This window comes from Thermobia domestica, chromosome 18 (assembly GCF_964235325.1).
Source record: "Thermobia domestica chromosome 18, izTheDome1.hap1.1, whole genome shotgun sequence".
NCBI lineage: Eukaryota > Metazoa > Arthropoda > Insecta > Zygentoma > Lepismatidae > Thermobia > Thermobia domestica.
The window spans coordinates 22,672,015-22,694,879 of NC_137471.1; the positions used below are offsets into that span (position 1 = coordinate 22,672,015).

At 37.0% G+C, this 22,865-nt stretch overlaps 1 protein-coding gene across 2 annotated transcripts in view; it reads right to left on the minus strand.

Moving 5' to 3' along the window:
• LOC145675870 (putative protein phosphatase CG10417) overlaps nt 1–22,198 on the minus strand; it is a 43,514-nt gene extending 21,316 nt beyond the window's left edge. The window contains exons 1-3 of one of the 2 annotated variants that reach the window (XM_081746646.1): nt 21,879–22,198; nt 11,585–11,849; nt 1,115–2,039 (exon numbers count right to left, since the gene is read on the minus strand). In XM_081746646.1, coding sequence (XP_081602772.1) covers nt 1,115–2,039; nt 11,585–11,849; nt 21,879–21,989 — 1,301 coding nt within the window. In that variant the 5' untranslated portion in view covers nt 21,990–22,198. The remainder of the gene's footprint in view (nt 1–1,114; nt 2,040–11,584; nt 11,850–21,878) is intronic. The other variant, XM_081746645.1, reaches the window with a different exon arrangement.
• Nucleotides 22,199–22,865: the final 667 nt, after the last annotated feature.

Consider the following 22,865-nt stretch of genomic DNA (forward strand, 5'->3'; position numbering starts at 1 on the left):
TTACTTTCATGTCGTAATTCAGTGAATATGTGGATAAATCAGTTTTTCATTGTACAAAGGGTTATATTCATTTTTCTTTGTACATATGACTAATTTATGTGTCAATACATGTAGTTACGTTTGTTTGCAGTATTGGACCACGTTAATAATATGCTCCCATAAAAGGTACAGACAAAAACCGAACCACTTAGGCGTAACAGCCCTTTGTGGACATGAGCCACTCCAACGTCATGTATTAGCGACCGGTTGAACTACGTCTAACCTAGCGACGAACACTTTGTCAACGCATTGCGTCGCCCTGTCTCTAGCTCTCTGGATCTAGGAGCCGTCACGTCTTTTATTGACATAACTCCCCCAGTTTGCCTCACGACGCTGGGTGGACGCCGAAAATTGGGAAGCACCGGCGGGAATCGAACCCGAGACCACGTGGACATGAGTTCAATGCTCTCACCACTAAACTACCATGTCCCCGCAAGGTAAAGGCATGATCATTATTATTCTTTTCTTTCTTCACATACACTACTATTGTTAGCTCGCTTGATTTTAGGTATTTTGAAATACAACTCAGGGTGTCTACTAAAATTCCAAAATGAAATTTCGTGACCTTTTCTTTACCAAATCATAAAATTTCCTAACATTCTCAACAGCGAATTAGGTCGAATTTTCATCCATGCGATACGAACGTATTTTGCTTGCGATTTGGTAGCGTCTAAAGCCGATCATAGACGTTTTTGGTGGTGAACTTTGACGTTTTATAGAACAAAATTTTCCAATCTGTACTTACATTTGTACAGTTAAAAAAAAATCGTGACCCAAAAGCTAAATTTCGTGACTTTCATGACCGTTTTCTGATTTCGTGACTGTTTCGTAACATTCGTGACTTTCGTGACCGATATACACCCTGATGTTTTTGGATAATTTGCATTTTTTGTTGTGTCGCCGCGAACTTCGAACTAAAAAGCAGAGTCCGCTGTATTCCCACTTGATTCGGAGTCAAATATGCGGAATTGGAAATTACTCCAAGTGTGGACATCTTTGACCATTACTACACTCGTTAGTTCTTTCTGTAAATTTTATACAATAAACCAACCTAGAACCTGAAAAATCAACTCACCTCTCTATTCCTTCAAAATTCTCATCATCCTCATCACTATCACTGTCCTCTTCAGCTCCGTCCAACATGTTACGATAAAGCTGAGCGGCAGATCTTTCTCTGAGGGTTCTGCAGGTCTCATCCTTACATTCTCCTACTGTACTCGTTATGGCAGCCTTCATCTTGGACTTCCCTTTACCTTTACATTCCTTATCCCCCTCTTCAGCCACCTCCCCATTCTCCCGAACAGCTGAGGAACTAGACACTTTCTCATTGGACGTTTCCCGGTCACTCGCATTGCACGCAGTCTCATCACTACACTCGATTCCACCATTAACCTCCACTTTTGTACCAACTACGTCACTACTCTTGTAATCTGTAACCTCGTTCGAGGCCTTCTTCCCTTCCTTCGCAACTTCAGTTTTCTTTTGATCGGAATCTGTAACAGCTGTGGCGTTAACTGGTTGTTGAACACTTTCTTGTTTCACGTGCACAGCGTCCCCCGAACTGTCCGGCATAGTCTCTGTCACTGAATTCTTCGACGCCCCGTCATCACCATCTTTGACGTCACACTCATTACTAGAGTCCGTGGACTGTTTTTGAGGGGAGACGCTTTGGGCTTCGTTACTGGAAGCGTCAACGGAATTACTAGAAGAATTCGAGACGCTGTTCTCCGAATTCCCTTGGCTACTTGAACTCACTTCGGTGTCGCAGTCGGAGCACGATGGACAGACTGAGGTTGAGGACGAGGCACTCGGGGAGCTAGAGGTGTCCTTCCGTCCGCGCAGGAAGGGAGAGAGAGGCTTCTCTTTCTCTTGCAACTTCTTCACTTGTGGATTGAGGATATCATTCTGGTATTTAGCCATTACCTCCTCCAAAGGCATTTCTGCTTCCTCATATAGGTTATGGACATTCTCACATTCATCCTCCTCCTCCTCTTCCTCCTCTGAAACAAACAATTAATATTATTAGATTTCGTCCGGGATAATTAACCGTTGATTGTGCTGGCGCTCTCTATTCAGTAAAACTGAGTATGGCTCAAGTGCAACCACAAATTCCGGAAGAGAAATAATACTTGTCAACAGAATTACAAGAACTTGTACAAAGGATCATAAAAATATAAGAAACTCCAACAACTGAGAAAAAGCAGAATGATGTTCATTTTGGATGCATTCTGTTCGAAAAAACAAAGCATTTCATAACAAATACAAGAAAAGGATCTGCAAGGAATATTACTCTTATTCTTGTTCTGACTGTGTATAACCTCCAATGATCAATGCCATTTTTACTCTATTTCTGTACGGTATCACAAAAACAGAGAAACGTGACGTTTTCTACCAACACAGTAACGGGATATCCTGTAATCAATTAAGCGTAACAAGAATAGGCTACATTTTTTCAATCTTAACTTTCCATCAAAACGGAAGTGATAGAAATCCACAACTTCCGGCTTCAATATTGATCTACATAGACCAAAAACTATAAGATAGCAAGACGATTATTTTTTTGGAATCGAAACAATAGATACCATCTTTCTTAACTCTCCATTCAAACCGGAAGTTGAAGAAATCCAACACTTTTGGTTTTCACAATCGCTATACAGTAAAAGCAGCAATAGGCAATGCGAAGCAATTTTTCCAATCAATTAAGCGTCCCAAGGATATGTTTAATCTGTGATTGTCCCCCCTCTCCCCTAGAGAACTCCCTAGGTGACAACACCGAAGTGACGTTTCCCTATAAACTGGCAACGCTGCCATCCAGTTGGCTATCCTACAAAGCAGCTATACTCTACAAGCAGTAGGAGCGACTCGACCACTTGGAATTAAACGCTGGACGAAGCATGTAGTGGGCTCTCACAGAAGAAAAAAAGGGGAAACGTGTGTTTCACTGCATAATATAAGTATCATTATTTTGTAAAAACAATGGACGAATATTTATTCAATCAATTTTATACTGTAATATACTTTGTACGTATTAATGAATATTGGGCATGAGCCTAATAAATTAGGTGGTTTGAATCATCCACTTGGTTTATTGTCACATGTTATGTATTAGCGACATACATAACGTAGTAGCAACGTATTAGTTGTTACATTTCCTTGCAGGTAATTTATCTGTGATTTTGAGCAAGTCACGGAGAAGCGCATTCATGCTGTTTACTACTTTGGCGGACAACAGGTGAAATTTTCACTTGCTGTGAGGGTTTGTTGGATCACGGACAATTTAATTTCGGACGTTAATTTATGATCCTTTCAATTAAATGTGCTGGCGACAACAAATTTCTCTACTAAAACTGAAAGTATACAAGAAACCTATTGCCATTAGCGGTTTCAATATTAATTGAGAAAATATCACACCATACAAACCAAACTCCTTTACGTGGTGAACGCTTCATACTGCTACTTGCTGTTTCTAAGGATGGGTCAAGAATGTCAATGCTTCCGTCATTATTTGTTTCCATTGAGTTTCGAAGAAATGTGTTCCATATGGAACTTGCATCTTGAGTACACTATAAACATTAGAATGAACGGCGGATTTTTAATTCCTGTTTTTAAAATTTCGAAAAAAAGACACTTAACATGCGACAATCAAAAACAAAGACCTGCATAAATGTATCTGCACAAAATAAAGAAAATCTTTGGAAACAACGCTTTTATGAAACGCATCTAAAGAAGTAAAGCAGTAGTGTCACACGATAGCACACATCCACGTAAAGGAGTTTGGTTTGAATTGTGTAACGTTTTCTGAATGAAACCGAAGTGATAGTAGATTTATACTATTTCCAATTGTAATAGAGATGGAATATATTCTTGAGATGCTTAATTGATTGCAGAAAACAGCTTCTCGCTATCTATTACCGTTTATGCTCTTTAACGATCACGGGAGCTCCATCGAGGCTATATGATTAGCGAACAAATCTGGCGCAGGAGACCAGGGTTTCGATTCCCGGAAGTGCGGGTTAAGCTGCAAGTCCAAACCAATATATAGCGATCAACATTAAAACCGGAAGTGATTGGAAGAATGCTAAATCGATAAAAAAAAAAAGAAGCCTCACTATCTCTTACAGTTTTTGCTTGAAGTAGATCAATATTGAAACCGGAAGTTGTACTGGATTTCTATTACTTCCGGTTTTAGTAGAAAGTTAATGATGAAGATGCAATGTATTCTTTTCGCTATCTAGTACCTTTTTTGCTCTATTGTTAGAAATGGTTAAATTCTACCACTCCTGGTAAATTGAAGGAAAAAATGAAATCTTTAAGTTTTACGTCCCACGTTTATGCCGGTTAGGCTAAAGGAGACGGTGATGATGAGAGATGAATGAAAATGGTGGAAAGAAAATGGGAAGAAACGGGAGAACCCCGAGAAAACCCACGAACACGGTGTTTGTCCACCACAAAGTTCACACGGCGCGAGCTGGGATCGAATCAGGGACCCCAAGCACCGGAGGTGAACGCTCTACCACTGAGCCATCGCGGCCCCCTCCCTGGTAAATTGATCACTTCCATCGAAGAACACTGTTCTAACTTTTGACTTGGGTCATCGTGGTCAGAATTCATGCTGATTAATCAAGTACTTTCATTTTTGCTTTGTTTCCCTGACGAATGGACAGGGTAAATAATATTATTAAGGAAAGGAGTATTGTTAAATCAAATTCTTTAAACTTTTTCTTTTTTCTTATGGTAAAATGAAGAAATTGGAATTGATCTAAATGCGTTGGATACGATTTGATGCTCTCACAAAACTAGCTGGCAACGCTCTTTCTAAAGTTGAGGGCTAAAGTTTTATGTAAAAATTAAATCTTATGTTATATTACTCCATAGATCAGAAATACTAATAGAAGGGATTACTATTTTGCTAATAATTGTCGATTTAATCTCTCCTCATTGCAATACGCTGGTGGTAATTATAATGGTTGTAACTCTTTCAACAGTTAAAATTTTCAGCGCAAGATGTCATCTAAAATCAGCTACAGTGCTTATCAAAACTACTATGTGTAACAATCTAGTAAGAGTTGCCGGATAACTACATTTTTACAGTAAAAGGATCATGGGGTTTAAGTATCTGCACAAAATTTCAAAGTTCTAGTTAGCATGGAAATGTTCTGATATTTAAGTTACAATATTTAACTTCAACAAACAAAAACATTAATAAAAGCATCGTACCACCTATGCTTTCTATATGTAGAAACCACATTTTTAGAGCAGAAAATATAACTTTGGCATCTTATATGTTAACACCCATGTTGTTACATAAAGAAAACAGACTAACTCAATTATCCGACAAATGAAATAAGTCTTTTAGGAACCAAAAAAAGATTAAAACTTTAATTGAAACTGTATATGGACCAAAATTAAACACGACACACATGAAAAACATAAAAATACCTTATCATAAGTTGTAATAAATTATAACATATATTGTTTCAAAGCTTCTCTTCCTCAGAATAACTCTTTCAGCTGCATTGCTGAACTTGTGGCCAGCTGATACTTTTTTTTTTTTTTTTTTTTTGAAAAACCCGCAGCTCGAGCGAAACATCTTTTAAAACGAAAACCTACATTATTTCATTTTGTACTTCCATGTTAAGGTGAATAAAACTGATACACCAAAAATTGTTCCTTCCAAGACTTCGGATCGCTGTACATTATAGGTTAAAATGCTTAATTAAAAACTAATTGTTTACATGTAAAACTGACTATTAATTTAAATCCTTCAGTAGCAAGCGAAAGCGCAGCCAGCGACATCTATTAGCACGACTGTTAACTATCAGAGTTACGCTTACACTGCCTTTTTTTTCGTTTTTGAAATTAGAATATGTTTTAAAATACTAGTAATTATAAAACATTTTAATACAGTGAAACCTGTCAACTTGGCCACCTGCTTATCTTGGCCTTGTTCGTCTTGAATCTGCATTTTCCCATAAGACATTCGTTACTTACTACTCTATAAGTTGGCCACCTGTCTATCTTGGAAGTTGGCCATACTGAAGCAATGTTTACCCTATGATGATAATGATAAATTTACCTGCGTATCTTGGCCACGAAAAATACAATTTTGTTATTTTTCTTAACTCTTTCGAATTCCCATATGAGGCAGATGTTCTGTATTTGTGACTGGACACAAAGAAGTATACATTCGCACGATTTGTTCTTGGAGGTCAATGGCCAGAACACTACCCTCATAAAAGGGTGGTGAAGGAAGATGTGAATAAGAAAGAGCACGTACAGAAATTCAGGAAATGGTTGTACGTATTTGTTTACCCTGTCTGTTTTGGTAAAACCATTAGCTATATCGGCTCCTTTCATCAGTGGGAAGCTTTAGTAATTCCGGAAAATTCTCAAGGTTAAAGCTCAATTGTCATTTATTGCCACCTGACTGCATGTCAAAAGGTAGCGGAGGTTTTGAGATAGGAATTCCCTCAAGATTTTCTCAAAACATCTTTTGCCCCGAGGAAAACTTCTAGTTCATTAACAAGAAGTAGTTAACTACAATATTAGAATGTGCATATCTGCCAAAAAGAACAAAGCAAATATGTCTAGAATGAACAACCATTCAGTAACAACTGAAAAGAAGTCATAAATTGCATATGAATTTCTGAATTTATAACTTAGCTTTTCTTGTTTTCAATCTGAATAACTCAGTGTGCTATAATATCAATTTTAATAAACTGCGTACATACACTTCTATTTCATGATTGTGTTATTGTGTTTTCAATCCGAATAATCCAATGTACCAGACTACAGGAAGAGAAAGGTATGCATATATATTAAACATACTATCAAGAGCGCCGATCCTGGGGGACCGAGGGGGCCTGGGACCCCCAAAGCTCATGTGGCCCCTATTTTATGAGTATACAATATTTGGTAGAATTTGAGTGCAATTTGTCTTAAAATCTTCATATATATACCTTCTGCATCTGAATGCCCCCCCCCCCCCAATTTACAGAGAAATCGGCGCTTTTGCATACTATAGTAATATTTTCTAGTACTGTATATTTTTATGATTACTCTATATACATTATTTATAAGTAGCTGTCGTGCCACTGCTTATTAAAATTTTGCAATCAAGTAATACTAGAAATCTATTCTAAAAATACACAAATCACACTTATTTTCTGTAAGTTGGCCACTTTTCGATGGAACCGATGGTGGCCAACATAGACAGGTTTCACTGTAGCAGAAAATTTCAAAAAAACTAGCAAATGTAGCAAGGAAAATCGAAAGTCTTTGCGCCTACTGATTTATTGCCAGATTACAAACCATAAACGAAAAATAAGATACACACAACATTCCACGCGGTAAGTTAATACTTTACTTTACCGACTAGGACAGTGATTGCAACCGATTCTTGTAGATTCAGTCACTTGCTGGAACTGTCTGTGCCTCAGTCACTTATCGGAACTATTTGTGCTTTTGATGCGATGTCTGTAGTAAGATGGGTTGATGTTAGTTCACATTTGTTCCACTAGGTGTACAGTTATATTGTAGTTTGCTACTGTAATGTCAGCTCTTGCTATGCACTTGTATCAGTTTATGTGTGTCAGTTTATGCGCTGGTCAAATCCATGGAAGCGCGTACTTCAATTTTCGTTTCATGGCGAGTGTAGAGTCACGAAATGAGACTGAAAATCCGTTTAATGAATTTCATACGAAGAATTTTTTTTTTTTTAAATGTTTGTATTAGATTCGGACTGACGCATTAATTGTTATTGCTTTGCAGTATTCTGTGGTTTTAGCTGAGAATTAAATATCGTAGTTAAAAATTATTGATGGTTTGGATTAGGTTAGTTTAGAAATTGGTTTTCATTTCATTTAAAGTATGTCAGATTATATATATATAATATGCTCATTTTGGAGAACTTGTGAATTACGGTTGTTTTAAGCACTGATATCTGAGCCGGCATCCGAAGCAGTTACCAAAGATGTTTCTATTCTCGGGAATAGTCTGGGAATGAGTTCTTCGTAACAGGTTTTCTGTTTCCAGGAACTGATTCCTAGACTGCTGTGACGAATTGAATCGTTCTTGGGAAATCATACCTAAACTGCTCCGGGAACTGGGTCAGATGAATCGGTTGCAGTCACTGTCCGAGTCAAAGTAAAAATTTGCCTCCCATGCACCTCTGTTTTTCCACATGATCACCAAATCTGTTGTGGAACTTGCCTCACCGTACAAGTTTCTCACAACAACCCATGTTAGGATAGAAGCTTAGGAATCTACCGACGTGACACCTTACGATATCCCAAAGAATACCGGATAATGTCAAACACTACCACAGAAAATATCTGCCAGGGAAATGACAAGCTCACTTTTAGACGAGCACGTCCACCGGCTTTCACTATTTCACCAACATGCGAAATATTGTGCAGTATCGGAACAAGGTCGGCCAGATCCATCGTTGTCCTGGACATTTTCTCATACATTTTCAAACTCCATGTACACTCATGTCCAAAATGATTGTCGCATATCCATAACTGTCTTCTTGTAAGAAAATAATTTGATAAAGATTTCGCAGAGTACTTTTAATACTGATACTACATTATAATCGGGAAATTTGTAGCTGTGGTAAATTTCATAGGAAAAGAATTATAAATACGAAAATTAGAATGAGTAAAATAAAATGTTGCTAAATGGAAAAGAGTTTTATTTTAATTTTATTCTTGTTTTGCTAAAAGAAGCAGATTTAAAATATTTATGATACGATTCACCGTATTTTGTAATGAGAGCAGCTTTAAGGATTTTTTAAAAATATATATATATATATATCCTAATGGGAGTCCATTTACGATAATGTAAGTAAGTGGTCTGTTGTTCAAATATAATCACTAAGTCCATAATTTGTTGCTGGTCTTTTCTCCATCACATTAATAACCGTTGAACCCCATCTTTCAAATATGGCCTCTACAATGGTATAGTCAAACAAAACATCATTAGCTTTACTGGAAAAAAAAAAAAAAAAAAATCTCGGAAATCTGTTACTGCAACTTCTTTCTCAATTCAAAAAACTTTTCTTAATTTCTTGTGCTGGTTACTAAGACCTGCATAGATTTAATAAAAAGCTTGTATTCAAAAAATAATCTATCCTGATCTATAGCTATCAAAACCTGAAATGAAAATATACTCACAAACTCTTACAAGTTTGAAGAAGACAAAGTCCTTCTCTGTTTGCTCAACAGTAACATTACTTCTTGGAAAAGTTAAAAAATTCAAATTAAAAAACAATTCTGACCTAGAAACTATCTATTTCAAGAAGTTTGTGTCAGCATCAGACTCATATGTATAAACTTCAAATTGTTCCAGAAGAAAATTTGAAAACTTTGGGTATACTTCGAAAACTTGTGTTATTAAAGCAATATCAGCCTTTTCTTGCTCTGGTTTACATTTTTTTTTCTTTCTTGCCAGATATTAGAATTTTTGAACTGATGACATGGTCCATTAGTGTAATTCCATAAAAATGACCAGTTTTACATATAGTTGCGTCTAAAAAAACTGATCTGGTAGCACCTGTATTTGTGAGCCATATCTTCCATACTTACAATCGTACTAACTTCTGAAAGCTTGTTCATTTGAAGCTTTAAACCAAACAAGTTCATGAAAAAGTAAGTGTCCCAAGGTAAATTATCTGCACAAATTTTGATACTTTACTCAACAATGAATAACTATCACTTAATAACAGAATGGTACAGATATTGGATTTTCAGAAAAGTCGATCTCTTAGAGCAAAGTAATAAAGACTTTTTTCACAAGCACTGACAAAAGCTGCATAATCTGCTAAAAAGTCTTTATATATAAAGTGTCAAAATAGGCAGCAAACTTCAAAAGCATTTACCTGACCCTCTTGAAATTTCCAGAAGTAGTTCATATTTCCTGCCAGAAGAAAATTTATTGCTTCACTTATGAAATTGTGTCCCTTTTGCACGACATCAGGTGTATCAAAGTGCTTTTGCATAAGTCCTATGTGATGCATAGAATCCTAACACACAGATATTCTTGGTACAGCTAGCTCCTTACTCATATGTCCTGATACACCAAGCTTTATTGTCCATCTACAGCTAACCCAACACAGTTATTTCTTAGGTACTGATGGTCAAATCCAAATTTGTTACACGAGGCCAAAATACTCTTTGCTAACCAAATCTCGGTGAAATCTTCCACAAAATTATGTTTTAAATAAATGCAGTGATAAAGATTCTGGCATTTAATGTCAAAAATGGTAACTCGTAGGCCTACCACGTGCCGACTTCTACATTTCACAGTAATCTTACAAGCTACGATCCCAACTGGCAAATGATGCTACAGCAGTTGTAATAAATGATGCTACCTCACATTTAAGAGTTGAATGCAGAAATGGTAGAGACAAACATGGGAAAATAACATCAATCGTCAGTTTACACTTTACGCAACGTAAGATAAAAACAGTTCAAACTACATTTATGCGAGTCGTCCGTGAATTTAAGACATCTACACATACCACGCATGTTTCTATACTTTTCTGTTGGCTATTCTTTTCTCCTCTGGCAATTTTTCTGCTATCACATCGCAGATCGCGGCATGTTCTGCTATGGGGCGGAAAATAAATATGTTTTTAAGTTGTTACCATTAAACTACTCGATTTTGCGCACGGAATTTATTGTGATACTGTTTTTATTTGTAAGAAACAAGTCATAAAAAGCAGCTTAAGGTCGAGTGAGTGAATACAATACTTACAAGTACTGAATTGACAGTGTGTATTTTCGGAATATTTACGGCCAATTTTCTTTTACACGACTAGGAAATATTCAACAAATGTAAAAAACTGATATTCCAGCTTACATTCTATAGCCCGGATATATGGCCACTAGGGTCCCGACATATTGTGAAAATGAAAGGATACTGGGTTGGGTACAAAGGTAAGGTTTCAATTTTAATTATATGTACACTATAGCACATACTAGTAACTATTGTGGAATGTTAGTTGTTTTTCAATTTGAGAAATGTTTTGTGGAATAAGTGAGTAATAGTTGGTATAGCTGAAGTTTATCACCGCACCTGAAAATATTACACTGAGGAAGAGGCGAGAAAAGCTTTGAAACACTACGTTTCTTTTTTCTTTCTTTCTTTCTTTTTTTTAAATAATATTAATGATTAATAATAACGTTCAACATTATGCTCTGAGGCTAAGGAACTAAACTGGCGAACGATTACAAATATTTAGTTGAACTAATCTTGATATACGTCTGTTATTTAGAACGTAACAGGCTACACCACCAAACTTAGTCTAAGTACGTGTTGTAAGATGTTTCTGTCTTTCAAATATGAAATATGCATTCTTTAGCATCTATTTTATTCTGTAGCCCTGCACTTTTGCTCACAATGGAAGTGACATTATTTAACTCATTCATTACTAGGACCAATTCCTCGATTCAGTTTCTCGGATTGAAGGGAGTAGTAATTCGAACCGTTCCGCATGCAACTATGAACAGAATTTTTAGGAAATCATCTGTAATGTACAACTTACCTGTACAGGAATGCTGGTCTTCTCTGTTCCCGGCAATTTGCTTAAGAACTTCGATCACCTCTTCCGTTGCTAAAGTAGCATCAAATCCTAGAAACGCATCGGTTAAGGCCTGCGAAATATTTCCTTTCTTGTAGGCCTCTACATTTTTTATGTAGTCTGGTAAATTTTGGGAACAATAGGCGGCAACTTCATGCCCTCCGTGCCCATCATAAACAGCAAATAATGAAGTATCTTTGTCAAAATCCAGTTTGCAATTGTGCGCATCCTGAAAGAAAAAAACAGATCATTAAGAGGACGGAAGTAAAATATTGGGAAACCTTTTAACAAGAGTGTTCTTATATTCGGCATTGACCGAAGCGAAGTTGCGTTTTAACGTCTTCGGTATTATCAACGGAATATTTAATATCGACTCCTTTGGCAACCGTTGGGAGTTTTTATCAAAGCACACGTCTCCTAGAAATAAATATGGTGGTGGAATTATGAACACACACATACACACAGCTCGTTACCAGCAAAAAATACCGATTCCTTTATTTTGTTTAGTGATCAGCTTATTAAGACATTCCTTATTTTGAGGTTTAAAAATAATAATATAGAAGTACACAGTTAACGGATCAACTCTAAGTTTCTAGAACAATATAGCAGTGAAAACATTTTAAATAGAACTAACAACATGTTTGTAGGTAACACGGACGAATTTATAAACGTGAAAACGAACAATTCCAGTTCCGTGAAATGAAAGTACTATAAAAACCGTAGACAATTCAGTCAAGGTGTGCAGAAGAATCTATCAACCTCCTAGTTACCACTCTTGCTTCGTCGAAAAGTGACATTGGGAAGGAGTAGTGCAGTTTCGGATGGCAATGGACGCTAAGACACTGTAAGTACGCTCGCAAAGAGCTCTGATAGTGACTCTGGTAAAAAATACACATAGACAGTCCTGACATGTAAAACGAGAATGTGAACCCTTCAATTATCTTGTTAATATCATTCATTTAATAAGCTCTTTTGGTAATGGTTTATCTTATATGCTCTTTGTTATATGTAATTGTAATAAATTAGTTTTCTTCATGTAATGCCTATAAAAGTAAATTTCTAACTCTATACTACCTCTCTCAATCTCACTCAATCAAGCAATCATATTATTTTAAGATTTGTTATTATGTACCAATGTTAAACCCAATGACATTTAAATACTTGGATACTTATTTCAGGGTTTGAAGGTATTTCAATTCAATGTATGGAAGAAAAGGAACTGGAAGGAGGTGGGCATTTCATCTCTGGAGCACCAGAGGTTGCTAAAGGTGCTGAAACAATTAAGTTATTCGTGACGGCAACAAATATCCTCGTTTCTGACGCCCCCTTTCCCCCCCACATCATTAAATCATAATCATGTTTCAATGAATCACTTTTACTAGTTTACTTTGGTTAAGAAATGCGTATCTTAAAAACAGGAGGGGGGAGTTAAAATTTTTCGCGAAGATTAACTCCATAAACATTTCTCTTCCATGCGAAGAACGCGTATTTCAGCTAGTATATGATAAGTAGAAAAAGTAACTGAATTTATACCACACAAACTGCTCCATAGCTGCGAATGCACCACTGGACCCAAGCCTCCGGCTTACCGTGCCGATGCATTAACACCGCACTTCCCAGTTGCCCCTGAACTAACAGTCTTGAGGTCGGTGCTCAGTCACTTGGACCACCTTTTGCTGATGTATTTATCCCAAAGGCACTCTCAGCACAACTTACAGAAACTGCTGGTAGAACGTACGGAATCTACTTTAAATTATGGGCCTAACCAAAATGACTAACCCTTGTTAGGTACTCCTATGGTGACCAAAATTCCTGAAATGTTTTATATAAGTTCTTCGACTGCCCTTTATCATAATTGGGAAAACAAGCTTATGTAATGCATGCAACAAGTTGATCATACGCCGCTATAATTCCAGTAGAAATATTTCAATTATTTGGAGTAGGAGATACCAAATCGCAATAGCCATAACGAACGAATCCCTCAAAATTTTATCTAAGGCAGTGAAGTGCGCACTTTAACGTCGTGTCTAATTCGTATTTTTAATCCATATTAATACAAGGTCTTGCAGCATTTTACAATCTACCCACACACAATATCAAGGTCAATTGAAAGACATCTTGCAAACGTACATTGAGGTTCCACGTGGCCAAATATATATTTTATCTATGCACTTGTAATTTCGATAAGTTCATTCTTCCCAATCCTGATGAAGGGAATGGAGGAACTGGCTCGAAATATTCCCTATTTAAAGAATCTTCGTTTCCACAGGGATACTGATAAATACTCTAGGAAGCATTTTTCTAAAATAAAATTTTACCCTCCACCACGAATGCTGTCCAAGGTCCATTTTTATAGTATTTCGGTCCATCGTTATTCCTATGCTGTTAATGTTAAATTTACCTCCGTACGTTGAACACCTGAACATTTAACAGTATAGGATATCATCTTCAGTACAAACCAGAGTTTGCCCCAGTGGGCCCACCCGGTACCTAAAAAAATCCACTTAAAGCTTTTAATTCATATAGCTATTATTATTGGTATAAACGAACTATATTACATAGATTTCTTTTTAACGAGATTTTGAACTTTTATTGGGTGACTTTTTCATATATTAAGATATACTTCGTACAACGTTAAGAAAATAATATTAGATGACTTGAAGAGGAAGAAACATTCTTGCCACAAGGTTAAACCTGATAGGAGACTAAGAGATTTTTCTTCTTTGTGTGTCGCAAAATTCAAATTGTATGATATTCAACTCAATATTGTTGGGAGTGGAGGCTGAAGTAGAGGGGAAAAACCTTCTTCTGGCTCACTGTTGCGACACTCCCTTTCCCTCCTTTTATATGTCAGCGCTGCCAGGGGTAAAAAAATTGTCACATGAATGTAATTCTGAAGAGTTTGTGTGAGTTGGTTATTTGTTGGGTGCTGCATTTCAGGAAGTGCGATTTTGTTGCTTGTTATTCATTTGACAATGGCTTCAGAGCGTAAGAGGACAAACTATACAGAGCGAAGCTAGATGTAATAAGGAAAGTCATAATGCAGTGCGACGATGAATCGAGAGATCTCTGAGCGAAGTGTGACAAACATACGGAAAGAGGGACTGGAGGCTGGTGAATCATCACTCACCATTCCAGTTAAGAAACTACCCAAAGAGGAACAGTTTAGCTTTCATTGTGATGAATCTGACAGGTGAGTTATACGTGATATTATACAAGACTTCTATTTCGAGAAGAAAATTGTTCCTAGTGCGCCTAAATTATTGTCAGCCATCAAAAGAACATCGATTTCCCGTGGAAGGTTCACACTTTACGACGGTTGCTTGACAGTATGGGGTTTCAATGGAAAAGATGCAGGAGTAATAGGAAGATTCTAATCGAGCGTCAAGCTATTGTGAATTGGAGAAGGTATTTGAGGGCCATTAGAAATTACAGGTCATAAAATAGAAAGATCGTTTACATAGGCAAAAGTTGGATAGAGAACAATCTGACATTTGGGAAATATTGGGGGAATCAAACTTTACACGGTGTCTTCAAACCTAAGTTCTTCGAACAGGTTGTTTTTAGTGAATGCTGGATCAAGCAGCGGATTTATTGATGTGGCAAGTTTAACTTTTAGAGCAGGAAGGGCTTCTGGGGACTAGCATGGACAAATGAATCATCCAATTTTAACAAATGGGTCACAGAGAAACTTGTTCCGAATCTTCCTAAAGAAAGTGTCATTGTTCTTGATAATGCTCCCTACCACAACATACAAATTAATAAACTATCCTTAAAGTATGCTGTGAAACAGGAGATGAGGAACTGGCTTCAAGACAACCAAGTTCCCTTTTTTCAACAAAATAAGAAGTTTGAACTACATCAGCTGATAGAACAACATAAGCCACAGGATAAACTATATCAGATTGAGGAATTATTGCAGATCAATGATCATACGCCTACCGCTCTTACATGTGTGAACTTCATGCCATTGAACTAGCTTGGGCAAAAAACAAACGAATTGTTAGACAAAATAATCCAACAAGGTATTTGACTAGATTGGAGGTAACGACCAGAGATGCTCTGGAGTCTGCGACACTGGAGGATTGGGAGGGGTACAACAAACATGTGACCAGCGTGAAGCAGCAGTTCTGGGAGAAAGATAGAGGACACCATAGATAATTTTGTAACTGAACTTGGTGGTATTGACAGTGATTATGACGATGATGATCTAACCGAATCGGATGAGGAATTAGTGTTCGGATTTTGAACGTGGTTAGTGCATGTCCGATAGAGATAATGATTAATCGAACGTAAATATACAATCTTCATTGCACTTGTATAAACTGTTAATAGGAAATTATGTGTGTAATTTATTTATTTTAAGTGGTATATGTAAGCTGTATCTGTAAAAAGATGTAATATACAATGTTATTTTTAGAGCCATCAAAATATCTTAGAAAGAGCGGAATATTCTTAGATATAATTATTATTAACGCTCTAAACGAGCTTAGAAATTTCTAAATATAGGACCTACACTTCTTTTCACATAATGTGGGATTTGAACCATTGCATTCAACTGGCCCCAGGGAAATCGACTCCTTTATGTTGCAATCGCAGGGCTCGTAGTGGTCTAGTCTCTTGTAAATAGTTTAAAAGTGACCAAAATCTCACCATGCCCCTTTTCCTTTATCAATTTCTCCATGACCTCTCTCTGTTTTGTTTCATCTTTTCTTCTTTCCTACTTCTTTTTGAGCTTTCTCCTTTCTTAGGTTTTCTAAGTATGCTTTGTATTTACGGTAAGCAGACTTAGCAGATGTAAGAAGCTTGAGTAAGTGGAACCAGTTCTGGCCTATTTCCGAATTTCTTCATCCCAGATAAAAAAATATATTTAACTTAGCACTGAGAGTTCTCAAAGCCATGAAATATTCAAATTAATCACCTACTCTTAAGAAGAACATACAAGCATAACACAAGACGAACCTGATGAACCACACAAACACACACGTTGAGAGGAGCGTTAAGTATTACGAGAGAATACAAAAAGACTATTATACAAAGAAAGAATAGACATAGAAGGGTTCTCAACCCCACCTTGAGAGCTCAAGCATCCACCAACCATCCACTGTGCTTTAGAAAGAATAAAAGCTGATGTGAGAATAAAACTGACTGTTTCACTTTCACATGTGGCAGCAAGTATTGAAGCTTTTAGAAGAGTAATGAGTAACAAGTTTCTGCCTTTTTCCATTTATTTTTATATTTTTCTTACAAAACTGCCAATGCAAAACAAATCACACGAAAAAGTCACTTCACCTCCCCCCAAAAAGTAACTTTTAGTTAAAAAAAAAAAAAAAAAAAAAAGTGACTCGCTATGAGCCCTGCGATCGAAGACTAAAATGCACGGCTCGGCCACGAGGATAGTTATAAAATATGCAAAATGTACTCAAACATGGTAACTGCTTATGCAAATTTGTAAATGAAATTTTTTTAATGTTTCGATAGGGACTGCATAATTTGCATAAATACTTTAAATTAAGTAAATTTCTTGAGAATGCACTGGCAACTTTGTCCAGAAACGTCGAGTGACCGTTTCTTGGTGACGGGGTGGGGCACCTGTCAATCAAATCTGAATTTCTAAGCCTCACATTCAAGCTAGCTCCCAATAATACTTATTTCCACCTAGTAAAGAAGCAAGGCACGATTGAGCACAATTAAAATTAAAATTCAACATCATTCAAACACTGTTGACCGATTCTAAACACTTGTTATAAGAACAGACTTTCGGCGTGGGTAAGTTCATAGGCTTATATATTCATGTCAGCGCGGAAGTCAAAAGCGGAGCCACAGAAAAAAAGGGACATAAAATTCAAATTCAGTTTTTATGGCGTAGAACCAGCTTTGATTAAATTGTTTCTGTCACGTACCAAGCATATTCCTCACAGGAAACTTGCAATAAATGACATTTTAAAGAGATAAAAAGGGGATAACGAATAACCACAACTCTTTCTGAATCCCTGGTGGTCAAAAATTCAGAAGCAGGATGATTCTGTCTGCGAATTCAGAACTAATGGCCAGTAGAGCTTGGTGTATGGTTTTTATCTGGGGCTGACAAGTTTATCTAAATCCACTGTTACAAGTGGAACGAGAAAGAACAACGAATGAGCTGTAACATTTTCTAGATGGACCTACCCTTGTGTTCCCGGTATTTGTTCCAACAAATTATCGCATAACATAAAAACGGGTAAAGTGAACCGTACACGTTACTGCAAAATAACTGTTCAATTTTATCACATTTCCTTTTTTTCTTTCTTGCCAAAATCGAATATAACGAGAGAGATATTTCAGCATGTTGAAACTATAACATTTAGCTAAATCTTAGAGTACGAATGACAAACTTACAAATTTAATAAATGTACTTTGTATATACAGGGTGTTTCAAAACAACACAGACAACGTTTGGGAGGTGATTCCTGACACCACGATAACGCAAAAAGTATAGACCAACCTCGGTGCACAAATGCATCCTTTCGGAGTTATAGGCTGCCGAAAACATGACAAAATGAATTTTAAAGATCCATAGCTCCAATACTATGGGATCTACCGTACTCAGGTCAAGACTTCACACTTAGGAACTAGTGCCCTATCTAAATATCCAAGTTTGAAAACCTCCGGCACTCCCACAACAATTTTTATAGACGTAGTTGCTGAGTACTTCATATGATATGTCCGTAGCCAAATTACCTCTATAAAAATTGTTGCGTGAGTACCTTACGATTTTGAAACCTGTATTTTGGAATAGTTCACATGTTAGACATGAGCTACAGATTAACGTGAAATCAGAACCACTTGAGCTCTCACTCGGCTCTCCTACGCTGAATTTGCGTATGTGACATTATAGCCAAAAGGGACCCCTGATATATATAGTATTTATAAGATACAAACCGAGGCGCAGGTAATAAGTAGTTATTACATTACAAATGCGTATGTTATGATCTTTACAAGCTACTGCTTTAAAATACACTTACTCCCTGTTTGCTATGCTTGCATGGAAACACTTGAGGCTAATATAGATCTTTACATCATCCCCTTCGCGCCTTTACACCAAAGCCGATAAAGGATGAACTTGGACTTGAACTGCATCGGAAGTGTCACTATACTCGAACAATATACTAATTCCCTCATATACTTAAACCTGAATAGCTCTTTCTGTTGCTTTAATAGCTAGCACGTGCATCGCACAAGTAGTCACGGGTTCGATTCCGGTGGGAACACACCGAACTCTGAACGCATTTCAATAGTTCTGATTCTATCTTACGATGCAGTCCACGTCTCATATAGCTTGGATGGTGAAAAGAAGATAATCTTCCAACAGTTAAACAAATGGTGAGCATTAGAGAAGCATGAAATTCAATCACTAGAAAATATCACAGAAAAAAAATAAAATATTGAAGTTACCTTCATATACAATAACTTTTTAATATTTTTGCCCCAAAGAACCTTAGGATAATCCAGAAAAGAAAAAAACGAAAAAAATCCATTGTTATAGTTTGAAAAACCAACGAACTAAGAAAGAGAAGTTCCCTTAAAATACATATGATGGTACCAATGTTTACTGTTTCTTATGTCAGGTGTCGGTGAGTGTATAAACCGAAATACCCCGTTTACAGCACTCGAAGAATTTCGGGCACCAACTCACCATGGCGACTAGAAAAAGTTTGACGCCTAACTTTTTTGACGTTTTCCCATCTTTATCTGCCAGTAATTTTGACTTGGCGCTTAAAATCGGATCGAGCCATGTCCATTCGTATTCCCATTAGTCCATAAGTGTCTTGTGTTTTTATCGCATGTTCGAAGTTCGATCTTCCACTTAAGAAACTTGGGGTATTATCTAGTCTCTCCCCCAAATCACTTGGTAGCTACTGGCTCATTTAACAGTGATTACGGTTTGTTATTGTGATGAGTATAAAGACAGTGAGGACATACGGCATAAAAACTAGTGCATAAAACACTAACCAACTTGTACTCGGTGGACACAAAACCAACAATGCTATCTAACCGAGTCAGAGCAGAAGCACAGCAGGGAGGCATGATCGGTAGCAAGGGAGTTGATCCGTAGGGAGCAGGCTTGTCAGCGATGGTGCGTATACGCATTAAGGAGATCGTTTGGAACGGCTCACTAAGGTTCTAAAACATAGGTTCCTTCCCATACAGGTTGGTTCCTTTATGAGCCAAAATTTAATATTTAATTCAGATAGTATTGGCGAGGGTGCGTCAGGAAGTGGAGGCAGGTTACAGCCCCGCAAAGCATGTTCTGTCTTTATTACAGCTAAATGGGAAAGGGACCTGTGTTCTAGAACCTTGTCCACTGTAAATCACAGTACTGGCTCCGAAGCCGTCGATGGAATTGAGGGAGATACTAAATTCCATCCGAACCTTGTAACAATTGAGAGACCGGATTCATGTTGCAGCAAAATTAATAACAAACAATTGTTCCCAGTGCTCGGTGGTCCTCAAAACCTAGGACCAGGGTAAACTCAACTGTTCGTGAATCCGGAACTATGGACCGGTAGAGATGAAACTGAATTATGTTCTGTTTTTTTTCTGAAATTGCTTATTGGACCTCCACCTCTTATCATAAGTGAAAGAGAGAAAAAATAAAAATGCACCGTTGCGTCTAGTAGTTACTTATAGCAGGCCAACAAGAGATGGTCTCTGACGTTTCTTACCACATGCAGAGGGACAATGCAGCCGCTACGTTAGTACTACTGTTACCAACCATGATCACTCTGTCTTACAGCGTTAATTAAAATGCCACTATAGGGGCACCGAAAAAAGGCTTATCACGAGCTGTCACAGACCTTCTCTTGCTGGCTCCTCTATACCAAACTGAAATTACAACACTTAAGTCATACAAGGGGAATATAAACTCAGATATTTATTACATGTAATGCTTTTACTATGTATTATTTGGACGGTTGTTTTGGAGCTTAATAATGAGGCTATGATACGTGGATTTACACTTTCACGAGGAATCAGCACCATGAGCTCATACAGGAAATCGAATCCAGACTTCCCGCGCTAAAGATGCACTCTAATTATTTAGTCACGAGGTAATCACCATGTATATAACAAACACCGCTACTACCTATAACAGTCATTGCTTCTGAACACACTTATTTTCTGTAAATTGGTCACTTTTCAATGGACATAATAGTAACCAGTGTAGGCCGGTATTTACGTGTCTACTCACCGATGATTTTACAGGTCTCATTCTTGCAATGATGCGCACTAAAATTCTAATGCATTGCTGTTAAAAAAATATCCCAACTGACCAAAGGAACTTCGGAACTTATATTTTCATTACCTTCTAATTTTGGAGTCTAGTTCCAGCGTTATTCAATAATGCGCTTAAGAAAACAGTTGTACAAGGGGATAGTTAAGCAGTACATAACACGCATTTTTGTACAGTAGCGTGTCCTGAAGGTCACAGCTAAAAATAATGACTTTTAAAAATAACCTAATGAAAGAAAACTTACTAATTTACGGTACTAATTCTTTCTACATATACGAATATACAGAAGATAAGGTTTCTTCTCTTATAATGAAAAACAGTAGCCTTTGCCAATGTGAATTTCCTCATGAGATGCTACTGACATGCAATCCCTACAAAGTTCAATGGAATAATGGCAACACTTTTATCTTTTTGAAACTGTTTCACTGTTCCGGACAGTTAGTAAATTGAAACTTAACTTTACATTGTAAACTATGTAACAAGTACAAGGCCGGTTCCATTTATTAAAGTATCCCCTCTATGATGCAAGACTTCCAGCCGAAATATCAAGCTTAAGAAATTGTTTAACTCAAATCTCAATGCTGTCAGTTGAAATCCCATAGTGAATTACAAACACATTTGCAGCCTATTTGAAAATAGACCTAGCCCACGAGGATAATTCACGTGCATCTTGCGCGACCTTAATGTATATGACTTCAATGGCAGACAAAGTAAAATGTGATAGTTTAACAGTAATAAATGTTATAGTATGAAACGAATTTACTATTACACAAGTACATTTGATCGTGTCTTAGTAAAACCTTGAGTTTTAAAAATTTATCGGACAGAGAACCAGTCATAAAAACAAACATTTGCATATGCATACCTTACGAACTACTTAAAAATTCATAATTTGAATATGTAACGAAACAAACTCATTCCGGCAATATGCGCTGATTACATAACTATTGAATAATTACAAATTTCACATTTATTTACAATACTTACCTCTTGTGTTATTCGCCACCCTTGCATCGAACTGGCGCCGTAACTTACATACGTGCCTACTTCATCACTAGAGATTTTCTCAGTTATTGGTTCAGAAAGATAAGCGCCCATTTTTGCTAAGAATCACTACAAAACCTAATCAAAGTACAAATCACTGAAACTACCCCTGTTACTATTTACTTAGCAAAATTCACTATATTATACACCTTTCCTCCATTCCACCCTCTCCATGCCCTGATTTCATCCTCTGTGTAGGATGACACAGTATTGCTGGCCCGCCATTTCTTCTCAACGGCGCTTCACCAAACGTCAGTATTCTTTTCAGTGATGCAGCATGCTTCAGCCACGCATGCAATTGTAATTGCTATAGTGTCCAACAGATGGAACACTTAGTTCAAAAGTTGGAGCAGATTAGTTTTTCCTGGTGTATCCTTAGCAAAGTACAGACTACCTTCATGCTTAATTGAGGACAGGAACTCAGCAGTTAAATATTTATTGCACTTTTCAGGGGATAGTTAAAGGAAATCAACCGTCTACGAAGTATGTAAATAACAGTGTTTTTGTACAAACAAACATTACTAAAATTTAGTATTGTCTCTTCGGTACAGATTCTCCTAGATAATACGTTGTATGTTATATTGCTAAATGAATGTTAACCAGAGTTTTGGATACAAAAAACGATCACTTTCGCTTTTACTGAAAATTGGTGAAATCGTTTAATCAAAAGAAAGTAACTGCTACAGTATATCTACATACATAATAAGATTAACATTGAAATTAAAACTCGACTATCATAGAAGAATCAGAATGCTAAAACAATTGGATTGATGTGTTACCGTAATGTTGTTTAAACACACATCAATATATCTTTCTTTGCCTTTCGTTTTGTGGACTTAAATGTATTTGGTCCATTACATTTTATGTTTTCAAATGTGTTAAGCAGGGGCGGATCCAGGACCGACTTCTGGGGGACGGTGGGTTGTCATA